At 44.7% G+C, this 12,000-nt stretch overlaps 1 protein-coding gene across 1 annotated transcript in view; it reads left to right on the top strand.

The window, feature by feature from the left end:
* Positions 1-1,099: 1,099 nt before the first annotated feature.
* The window catches only part of lrch4 (leucine-rich repeats and calponin homology (CH) domain containing 4), a 36,216-nt gene continuing 25,315 nt past the window's right edge, over positions 1,100-12,000 (top strand). The window contains exon 1 of the mRNA XM_070929616.1: positions 1,100-1,375. Within this exon, the coding sequence (XP_070785717.1) occupies positions 1,204-1,375 (172 nt within the window). The 5' untranslated portion in view covers positions 1,100-1,203. The remainder of the gene's footprint in view (positions 1,376-12,000) is intronic.

Below are 12,000 nucleotides of genomic sequence, written 5' to 3'. Positions count from 1 at the left end.
AGCAAAAAGAAAAAAAATGCATCGACACCCAACTTAGGGTTCACTGTCTTGCTCAAGGACACTTTGACATGACGGGGGCAGCCAGGGATTGAACCCCCAACCTGCTCTAACCACCTTGACCTATCATGTGACAGTGCTGAACACTGCGCCACCATGTCGGCAAGGACCCACTGTCTGTGAAAAATGCCATACTACAAAGGAATGGTATATCTAACCATTTTACCGATGTTTTAAAAACATTTCTTTCAAGACTGCCAGGCATTTTGGATAATTTCTGGGCCACAGCTGGGATTTCGCAGATATAGATGCCATGGGATGAAGCCACCATCCCAACCCCTAAAAAGTCTCACGAATGAAAAAAAAAAAAAAGACTGTTTGGATTTCCTTTGAATCTCATTTAAATCAAGGAGTTCTTTTCTGGAAATCAACACTATAATTAGTACCAGATTACATACAATAAAGTGTGATGATTTCATAGCCCTCCCCCATGCAGCTAGGAATAACAATCTGGCGGTGAGTCCTGGTGGAAAAATACTGGACCTAAAAATTATTGGAATCTGCTTTTTTTTTGTTTGTAGAATGTAAACACACGCTTAGGCCATCGGAAGATCTGTAAGATTTGAGCAGGCTGCCAAAACATAGGCTCCTGAATTTAAGAGGTTCTGCACGTTGCTGAAAAATCACTCCCCAAAAGACAAAACACTGGCCCATCAAAAAGATTTCCGTTTAATCATAAGAATGAGTGGGAAATCTATCTAAAAAAAAGTTGTGTGCCCACAGTAATGTAAAGTAGACATGAGTTTTTTTCTGGGTTAAAATGTGCAAAGTCGACAGTCCGTGCGAAACAGGGATGATTTCGTTGCTCTTTTGAAGCGGCAAAGTTTGGCGCCTTTATTTTGAAGGGAATCCACAGTCTTCCGGCTGCATTGTTGGGAAATACGGCGGCTTGACGCAACTTCCTGGAAGATTGACAGCTTGCGCCGCTCTCCTTTACTATTGGAAACGACAGTTCCCCTTGTGCGAGGGACTCAATCACGACTCGCCGCGCCAGCTGAGTTTTCTCGGATTTAATTTCGGCACTTCCAAACAAGTTCGCAAGGCGGGCGCTCGGCGTGGAGTTTAAACAGGAACCGACGGGGTGTGAAAGTGGAGCGGACGCCGCTTCAGACAAAGTAAAAAAGAGGCGGCAGACCCGTACGTTTGATGGCTGCTGGGGATGGAGCCCAGCTGCCGGCCACAGTAGCGGCCAGCCGGAGCGTGGAGAAGGCGCTCGAGGAGGCTGCCGCGAGCGGGGCTCTTAACTTGTCCAACCGAAAACTGAAGGAGTTCCCCCGGAGCGCCAGGAACTACGACCTGTCCGACATCACACACGCAGGTCGGTGTTGCTTTCCACTGTTTTGCCCCAACTTACGAAGCAGCGCAAGCGAGCTAACGTTAGCTGTTATCATGACAACCGCCTTTTGTGTTATCGCCACCTGCCTCTTTCTTCTAACGGGGAAGGCACGTCTTCCCTCAACTCCCGACGCGTTTCGCAAGACTCTTCCAAGTAACTCCGCAGTTTTTGGCCCCGGTGACTGTCACAACTGTAAACCTCGAAAATTCTGAATTAACTAAGACTCCTTTCCAGTCCCCGGGACCTGCCTCTTCCTTCGGCACATGTGTAACGTTACTCCACCGAAACTCTTTTACGTTAATAAGACTAAACTGGCCAATTATCGCTAATCGCTAATCTTCTTCCACCAAACTGCATCTCAGTTGAGCTCCAGTGTTGCCGTTAGCATGCTGCGTGCACCAGAATTGTGTACTTTTCAAATAGAAGTCCCTGCTTGGCGGACTTAAAATAGAGGCTTATTGTGTGGGGTGTTCGCTACTCTCTTTAAGCAGAGCCATGCAAAGTTCCAGCTTTTTTTATTTATTTATTTAAATTTTTTTTTTTTAGAAAGAAGCTTGACGTGTTGTTTTCTTAAAGTGAACTTCAAAGATTAACGTCAGACATGCGAGTTCCTCTTCCTCAACATATCCTCTTAGAAGCCACTGCCGTTCCCCTTCGCTTGGTTTTACTTAAGGTCAGAGCTCCATTCGCTAGGTTCGCGTTGTTCATAGCTTTGCTGCTTTTTGGTAGTTTTTAGTACTTCCTATTTGAGCCTGTAGTGTAACAACATGGCAACCTTTTTTGTTTTTCCTAACCAACCTCCCTGGAGTCCCTCTGAATGTGTCTGTGTGTGTGTGTGTGTGTGTGTGTGTGTGTGTGTGTGTCCCTTCATCCTTCATTGGGCTTAAGTTGCACAGAACCTTGTTGGAAGGCAGAGAGCAAAACCTCACAGTGAGGTAGGTGTGGGTGACGGCGTGGATTAAAGGGAACTACCGTGGGCCTCGCCTTGTTTGAAAAGAGGATTACCCCATCCAGGTTGCTGAAATCAATCCGGCTATGCAGCGGCTTAAAGCAACACCCCTTCTCCACTGCTGCTGCTGCTGCTGCTGCTTTCTGTGCGCCGGCAATTATGGCCGTCTGCTCGCAACAACCCCAGGTCTGGGCCCCGGTTTCTAAGGGGACGAGGAGGCCTCGAGCACACACAGGCACCTGCCACTGGGGCATCCCAACCCCTACTGGGAGTGATGAATACATCCCGCACCGATGGCGATGCCGCTTGATTAGGACGAAGTGTTTATCCCAAGCGCAGGTTCTTGGATGTAACAAAGTAATCCAGCTTGGCAAGTCGGTGAAGGATGCAGCTGCGGTTCTCAGAGGTTTTGGAGCTTGACCCATGCTAGGGACAAAAAACCCCAAAACAAACAAAAAACAGTCAGGATCTCCCGGGCCTCCGCTGGCTTGGTTTCAGGGGTGCATGAGCGGGTCCCAGATGGTAATCCTTCAGGAAGTCTTCAAGGGTTTCGGTGAGGCCCTACGAGTATCCGGAGTTGGTTGAGTGTCGTCTCCAGAAAGGGTCAGTTTCTCTGTCCTCCATGTGTTTAGCTTTCATTGGAGACGCACTAATGGCAGATTCCTTGGATGAACGGGGTCTTGGCTTGCATGCAGTAGGAGACCATAAGGGACAGGTTCGATGCCCTTCATTGTTAAGCTGCAGTAGACCTTGACATTTAGGTTAGCCGAACACAGGTGTAATTAATTACATTCATGACGGCTGCATTCCCTTTTAGATGTTCCAGTTCCCGGGGACCCTGCTGTGGTCAACGTTTGCGATAATGCCATGGCTTACTTGACTGGAATGGAGCCATCTTTTATTATTAATTACACCTGGGCTTTCCCCCGCTGTGACTATTGAACCTCCAGCATTATTTTTTGGTACCAACTGCAATATACTAGTAGCACTGGGTATCAAGAGTATTCATTGTCAATTAATGTGATTCATAATTATTTTTTCCAATGAATCAATGAATCGTTTGCTGTAGGTATTGTCAGAAAATAGTGAAACATGCCCAGTCACACTCTCCCAAAGCCCACGTTGACACGTTTTCATGCTTCCTGTCAGACCAACAGTCCAAAACCCAGAGGCATTCAAGTGGGCATGCAAGCTGAACCAGTGAACTTTTGGCATTTTTATTTACATTTTTTTTTAAATTGAAAAAACATGAATTGACTATCAAAATAATAAATACAATGATAATAATGATTATTATTATTATTTAGACAAAGTTATTTTATGACTGCCTGTGTTCAGACAACGTTTTAACATTTGACAACTTCTTTTATTTTATAACCCTTGAAAAATCTGGTTTCAGAAACAAAAGTGTGGTTTTGGTATTGACGCCGAAACTCTTGCATCGTCACTAGTGTCGAATAAACAATACGCAGGGCTGGATTTTCCCCGTCAAGTCGTAATATCTGCTGCTGAAGAACCCGGCCTGTTGACAGGCTTTTCGCTGAACAATGGCACTTTTTAGACGCTAACGACAGGGGAAAGTCAGGAAATGTAGACGAATCCCAGAGGATTGTCAAGAAATATCATAAAAAAAAAAAAGTCTAAAAGGGACATGTTTGTCATTTCAGTTGGCCTTGGCTTCACCTCCACATTGAACAAGGCAGCTGCTGCCATCACTGTCATTCACACTGGCTCCTGGTGACTCATTTGTTATTCATTCAGCTCTAATTGTAGGGTTGTGCTCTTCTATAGACCAGATTGTAGACATTTAGTCTTGAATACATGTTTTTGCAGCACCTAGGCGGTCTTTGTGGTAATGTCTAGTGTTTGAGTGATGCTCTCAGTTTCACTGAGATACCTGGTAGTTATGACGACTCAGGCAGAGCCCTGCCCCAGCACCTTCTCTGTGTGTGTGTGTGTGTGTGTGTGTGTGTGTGTGTGTGTGTGTGTGTGTGTGTGTGTGTGTGGCGACAGTCCTCCCTGATTCACCAAACCGCCATGGCGGTCGCCAGGTACGGTCTCGCCATAGATCTCATGTTACAAACGCAGTGTAACAAACTTTCCTAACAAGATGATGATCAGATATTTGGGAAAACTGGTTTGACATTTGATAATGAAACAGTTTCCTCTTCAGCGTGTCGATATTTTCCTATTTTCAGCAGTGAGCATTGTTAAGTCGGGGAGAGGGCAAGAGTGTTGCATCAACATGGCATCAAGCTCCTACCCAACAAGCTCTAATTAACCTGAACGAACATTGTTGAAATTACAAAAGGACGAGAGAAATGTGCATTTACATTAGGTTTTTTTGTTGAATCAATGGATGTGCGCTCTGTGTTGCGTGACATCCTCTGAGAACACAGCAGCCAAACTTGGACATCTTGGGCTGTTTTGGACGGTTTTGACTGCTTTTGATTTTGCCTTTTTATATACTATAACATTTTTTTTGCCATGCCAATGTTTGGTGTCTTTGTCTTCAGCACAACATCACCTGTACGACCTGACAATACTTTTTTTCCAAAAGTCTGAGACCACTAGTCAAGATACTTTTATTTTGCATTTGTTTCGAATGTAATAGTATTTTTTTTTTCATTACAAATGATAATATCAGCTGAACAATTTGAGTGAAAAGTTGAATCTTTGAAAAATGTTCAGGAATTTCAGAAAATCTTAGTGTTTTGGTATGCCCCCCTTTTGCTTTTAATGACAGCATGCACTCCAGCTGGCGTGGACTCCACAAGTTTGTGCAAAACCCGATGACCCATGTTATCCCAGCAGGATTTGACAATGTTCCAAAGGGCTCCTTGTGATGTCACAGAATGCTTGGCTTTCTGAGTCTTCAATGCCCCCCCCCTGTTAATAGTTAAATGGGGTTGCGGTCAGGTGACTGTGGAGGAAAGTCCACGACAGCCAGGACTCCTTGGTCTTCTTTGGTCTTCAAGTAGTTCTTGCAAAGCTTTGAGGTGTGTTTTGGGGTCCTTATCCTGCTGCAGTATGAATCCCTCTCCACAAAGATGCAAACCAGAGGGTATATCATGTCTCTGAAGAATGGAGTGGTGCTTCTCCTGGGTCAGGGTGTAGTCGATTCGGTGCAGGTGTCCAACTCCAGAGTAGGCAAAAGACTTGAAGAGACCCCAGACTTGAATATTCCCACACCCGTCTGTTGCTGCCATAAATCTCCAAAGTTTTTTTTTTTTTTTTTTTTTTTTTTTATCTCTCGGAACTAATCTTGCTGTATTGATCTTCTGATGGTGTGGTCACTGATGGTGCTTTGGATACAACTGATCCTGTTTCTTCAAAGCGTTTTAGAGTTCCCTGCATCCCCCCCCCCCCCCTTAGAAACCTTTAGTCTAGCCATGATTTGACGCTGAGGAAGCCCCTCTTTGCTCAGAACAACAATTGGACTTTTACACTTTCACTTAGTTCTGATGCCATGTTTCTCACTATCACAATGCTATAAAGGAGTTAAATTAGTCAAATGTGCTTAAATTTGATTGCTGACCTAAAAACAATCCGGGATCAAAATATTTCGTCTTCATTTTCACACGTCATAACTTCTTGTCACGTGAAGGGGTGATTTTTTTCCCCCCACCAACATGATTAAGTGTCCTGATTCATCAAGCATTTCATTCGCTGGATGAGACCAAAGACACACATCGGCCATAATTCTTCACTGTAACAGTTAGTGCGCCCAAATACTGACGTACATGCAGCATAGAGGCGGCGCGTCTGAGCGCGTTTTGCTGAAATTGGCTCATTACAGTGAAAGCACGCCGCGCTGTACTCGCCTGATCACGCCGTCATCAGGGTGGCGACGCTCCGTATCATCTGGGCGCAGGCTTAGGGACTAAAGCACTGACCTGAGAGAGTTGGCTGGTAATTCCTTGAGCGATTGGCTCTACCAGTGTAGGACTGTACAATTGTCCAACTTGTCAATATTGTGAATCTTTTAAGTGAATAAATCCCATATAATTAAACTGAGAGTAGCCAGTGTGAGCTAACTAGACAAAAGTCCACTCCAGATAATCATAATTAGGATATACAAACCAGAAATGATTATTATTTATGGACTGTACAGACAGGACATTAGCGAAGCTGTGTTGTTACAGAAAGAGAATGAATATGGTGGGCGAACTGGGATAAGACTGGGCTGTGGAGGCCCAGCAGTGTCTATGATAACATCAGCCCCCCCCCCCCCCCCTCTTCCCCACTGGAGCAGCTTCCCTCAGGAAGGTCAAAGGTTCACACACACACACACACACACACACACACACACACACACACACACACACACACACACAAAGAAGACGACTTGGCTTGCCTCCCCCAGAGTGTTTCCCGGTAGCTCAGAGCGGTTGAAGGGGAAACAAAGCCCAGCCATTGTATTCAGTGTGCACCTTGTGGACTCACAAGTCCGTGTGTTGTTGCAGAGTGAATATACGCAGCCCAACCTTGGGGCAAATGCTTTTTTAATTCGTTTTTTTTTTTTTTTTTTTTTAACCAAGTGTGGCCTTTGAAGTGATGACATTTGTGTTACTGGATTGAAGCGGAGATGGGAAAGTGATTTTGTTTTTAGCCAGTGTCCTACATCCAGTACAATATATATACAGTCAAATAGGTGCTAGTTTCATGACTTTTGTATTGTGTTATTGCTGTTACTGTGGCGCAAGGATTTTCTTCCGAGACCATCTGTAAGAACGCTTTGCGATGAAGAGGACATGTTCCCCGCTTTCGAGAGCCTTACTGAGTTGGAGGATTGGATCTTTTGCAGTGAACGAGCCCTATTTGCGTCGCACTAGTATTACCTGGGGATCTCACGTGATGTTTAGTAAGTTCAGAGGTAGTTTGTGTTTTTATTCAAGTTGAGGGCCGCAGCTAATGATTGTTTTCATTACCACTTAATCTGCCGATTGTCAGGATTAATTGATGAATGGTTTAGTCTATAAAATGTTGTGAGGAATGCTCCTCATAATCTCCCAGAGCCCAAAGTGACGCCTTCAAATTGCTTCCATTGTCTAAAACCCAAAGGCTCTTCATTTACTGTCATAAAACGTCAAAGAAACGCACAAACCAGCAAGCGTCTGACTGAAACGATTTATCGGTTGTCAAAACAGTTGGCAACTCATTTTCTTTCGACCGAAAGATCGATTAATCGAGGAATCGTTCCAGCCCTGCACCCAACAGTCCAAAACCTAAAGCTCCTCAGCTGTTCATCACATATGGCGAGGAGAGCAGCCAAATATTTGGCGACTTTGCTTGACAAATGACTACTGATGAAATAGCTAATATATAATCGATTTAATTCTTTTAAAGAGATCCAGCTCTAAATCTGAAAACCCATTCAACTGCAGAGGACCTACTATACGGTATTTCGCATGCTTTGTTTTGGCTGGTGGGAGTCCTCCAGTTGTCTGTGCTTTTTGTTCTCTCCTAAGTGGAAAGCGCTTTTACTGAGAGCAGCTGCCGCCGATCAGACGGGTTCAAATCCACCAAGGGACGCTTGGCTCGCACGGTGGCATCCGTCAAGGCCTCAGTATGCTTTCAGTGAAGTGCTCCTCGGATCGCCTAATGGCATCCGAGACCCGCTTTCCGACGGCTGCGCCACAATGTCTGACTTTCCGAAAGCAGACAATCTTAACGGCCACTTCATTCCTCTCACAACAGCTTTTTACACTTTTTACTGTGTACTGTACGACCGAGTGCAAACACTGTGAATGCCTTTTGAAGAGAGAGCTGTTTATCCTCATTTTGTACAATTCATTAAATTGAGTCTACAAAGATGTAAAAGACACAGGCTGTTTTACCCCACCTGAGTGTGGCCATTCGGTACATGTACACATGTACTTTGCATTTTAGATGTGGTCGGATGACATGTCGTACAACCTAGTATGCTTTGAGGCATACTGAGACCTTTAAGGACCCGGTAACTTGTTGCCAAGCCTGCTATCTTAAGCCCAGGCCGTTTCCGATCCTTTTATTTGCTCTGGGAACGCCGGCTGTAATAACGCCCCATCGCTCTCCATTAAAAAAACAAAACAAAACGAAACCCTGAAACCATACGGCATTGTGAGTGAGTGATTTAAATTGCTTTTCCGATTTTAGGCCTACCGAACGCTAAGTGAGCAAAGTACAAAATGAAGAGACACATAAAAACATCAGATACTTAATATTAAAGGACTCAGACTAGGATCCCTCTTAGGAGTGTACTAGATATTGAGTTCTTATTTCTTACTTTATTAAAAAGAAAAAAAGAAGCTCATAAGTGCATGTTCAGTAGCGACGGAAATGTTGTTGCATGGGCACGAAGTTTAATAAATTGACTTCCCCAGTCTCACATGACCTCTTGGGACATGAGAGACGAGAGCTTGTTGTTGAGAGCAGGAGGGGAGCTGGCAGCCGTGAAATGATGAATGAGGAAAGGAGGTGTGTATGTAAGTGTCCTGTAAAGTGGCTTACAGTGAGGGTTTACAGCCCTGCTGTTGTTTTGATGCTTTCCCAGGATTTATACAGCACCCAGACCTGCTTCATAATCAAACAAGGCATGGACATCTCACTTTCTACAATATGGGACCTTTAAGGCGATGACGGTAGCTCTTTTATTGTTGTTATTGTTGTTTTTAAAACGACGGTAAAACCCAGCGTCTGTAGTCAAAACCTAAATTCCTAAAAGTTTATTTTCCTCTTTTGCATTTCAGACACAAATACCTAGAAAAAGCTGGAGGGGCTCAAACCAAAACGGGTTCAAAGGTGGCTTCAAAACGTCCTTCTTTCAGTGAAGGACCACAGCTGTGCTTAGCTTGGATTCACAACAGTTCACACTGGGTTTGAACTGTGAACCAGTCTCATGGCTCCAGCTCTGTGTGTTACGGCTGAGAAGACGTCAAAACCTGGTGCCAAATGCACCTTTTTTTTTGACGGCTCTGACACCTCCCTAGAATAGCTGCCTAACCATCGAGGGACAGGGCCGCCATCCCAGAACCTCATTACCGGAGCACCTGCATCGGATGCAAACACCTAAATAAATGAAGTTGCCCTGTGCAGTAAGCCAGTCCAGCCACAGACCAGTTGTGTAGAAATCAAGATATTGCTGGAGCAAGCCATCCTTTTTTTATATGTGTGGGAGGGGGCAGTGACTCCAGTACAGCCAGCCAATCGCACCAGTTTTTAAAAAAAAATGTTTTAATTTCGTGTGATGACGTACCAGAGACGGTTTCAAAAGGAGACGATGCAACTTAAGAGTCATTTCCTGTATCGGTGTCACATGGCCTTTTCGCCACCGGCGGGGCGGCAGGTCCTGAGTCTGTTCACTCCGATGGGAGAAGTGAACGTGGTACTGAACCGGCGGTGAATAACAAGTTAAAACTGAAACGGAACGTGTGTTGCTTTGCTTAATAACACTATTATAATTATTATTTAACTGTTTTTGGATGGGGGGGGGGTATTATTACACAGATAAAAAGAGCGGCTGGGAGTTGACCGCGCCCACTTAGGAGACAGGAAGTGTACACCATTTCATACGTTATAGACGTTATAAAGAGTGATACAGTGAATACCCAAATCCCTGAAACAAGTGGCCTGGTCTGAAGTCTGTTGCTGAAAAGCTCTCTGGCTAAGCTGCCCGAAACGACTCTGTACTGTCAGTGAATGGTCGGGTTGAGCAAGCCCTGAATTCATCTGTGTGTGTGTGTGTGTGTGTGAGAGAGCTCAACATATGGCTGTAGCCTTCTCTGTCAGTTGTTTACATCTGTTCTGTGTCACTAAATGAGACTGCGTGCATGGATGTTGGTGCAGTGTGTGAGTGTGTGTTCTTCACACACACACTCACACACCCCCCCGCGTGTTTTATTTCCTCTGGGTTGCGGATGTGGGCTGCCTGTTCACTCAGTCTTCACTTCTGCTTTGTCTGTCTTCTTCTTCTTCTTCTCGGAGTCCTCTCTCTTTCGCCTTTTGCCCTTCTGATTGCTCCACACTAATCTGCCAGCCAACGTGTTTCCATCCAACCGTCCAGCAACTCTTTAAAGGACCTTTTTGTCTTAAATGTCTCGGATCTTATTAGATATTCATGGGAAAGAGTCTTTCATGAACTGATAAATACTGGACATGTTGTTAGTGTCAGCTAATGAATGCCACAGCTTGTGTAATTATAGAATGGAGCTCCTCGCGGAGCAGCGTGCACATCTTCAAGCATTCTTGCATCAACACTGACCAGAAGTCAGTTATTCATTTCAGTGGAGAATAAATGAGGCTTTAATTTACAGTATTTTTAGCTTCATGTCTCTCTCTCTCTCTCTCTGTCTGAAACCTGCTGGTGTGTTTTCTCTCTCAGAAGCGCAGCAGCTGGTGTGGGAGGGGGTGTTGGGGGGGGGGGGGGGGGGTCCCTCGTCAGTCCCATGGGAGGTAACCAGAGAAAAAGGCAGGAGACACAGACAAGGGAGACTGTAGGACAACACTAGCAGTCTGCCAGCAACCATATACCGTGCCATACATGCATACATATCCCGGTCTGGAGTCGTGTGTATGTGTGTGTGGAGAGACCATTGTTCCTTGGGCACCGAGTCATGAGGTGGCTGCTGTGTTGTAGCAGCATTTTAGCAGGTTTAAGGTGCAAAGATCTCCCTACAGAACCAGATCTCAACTGCTCGAAGGCTCTTTAAATGAGACTCCCATACAGAACAAGCAGGGAGCTGTATTTAGCCAGTGCTTTCCGTACATATGATGTACTGGTGAGAACTTTGTATTGTTTTAAAGCTTTGCTCTCCAACTGGTCTGGCCTTGGGATCTGTTTCGTTCTCATTCATTATGTCACTGTCCACACAGGCTAAATTAACACCCATTCAGTTTTTATGTCCATCCATTTTCTCATAGAAAGTGAGAGGCAGGTGACCTGGAAAAAAAAACTTTTGCTTAAAAAAAAAAAAACAATTAGCAAAATTGTTTACCATTCATTTCTTGTCTGTCAGTATTACAACGTGCTAATTCAAGACCACGTGACCATCAAAGCTGGTCTGTCTGTACTGTTACTGTAAAGCTGCATGTCGTGGCGTGGCTAATGGCGCCCAAAGACCTACTTCAAAACTAAAGGTGACGTGCTGGAAATTTGCTGTACTTTGGCAGACACTCCACGCTTTTGGATCCACCAGTTGGGAGACACCGTTTTCAAAGGATAACTCAAGCATTATTCTATATTTTGTCAACAAATCTGACGAAAAAGACCCAAAGCCAACAGTGTGTCTCACCTCTCACCTTCCCATCCTGTCTGTGGCCCCCAAGCCCATTGGTTCCTTCTGAAGACATAAATCCACAATCAAACAAATTTTTTTTTTCATTACATCTCCGAGAACGTCTGGTCACGGTAGTTCTTTTTTTCTTTTTCTTTTTTTTTTTTAGCAAACATAACTTTGGGGTTAAAAACATTTTTGGGGACTATTTTCAGCGGTGGATTAATCCACATTTGGTGCTCTAGTGAGTATTTGGGGCAGCAGGGCGGTGTATGTGGCATTGAGTCAAAATAAACTAGCGTGTGTGTTCATGGGTGATGAAGGAACATGTCACCCAGTTAGGGCTGCAGGATGGCTACACATTGAACACGGTGCATTCCTTTGCTGTGGCGTTATCTTTTTTC

This window comes from Enoplosus armatus, chromosome 23, assembly GCF_043641665.1.
Source record: "Enoplosus armatus isolate fEnoArm2 chromosome 23, fEnoArm2.hap1, whole genome shotgun sequence".
Lineage (NCBI taxonomy): Eukaryota > Metazoa > Chordata > Actinopteri > Centrarchiformes > Enoplosidae > Enoplosus > Enoplosus armatus.
The sequence above is the reverse complement of the archived record's forward strand: the minus strand, read 5'-3'. Positions and strand labels throughout refer to the sequence as shown.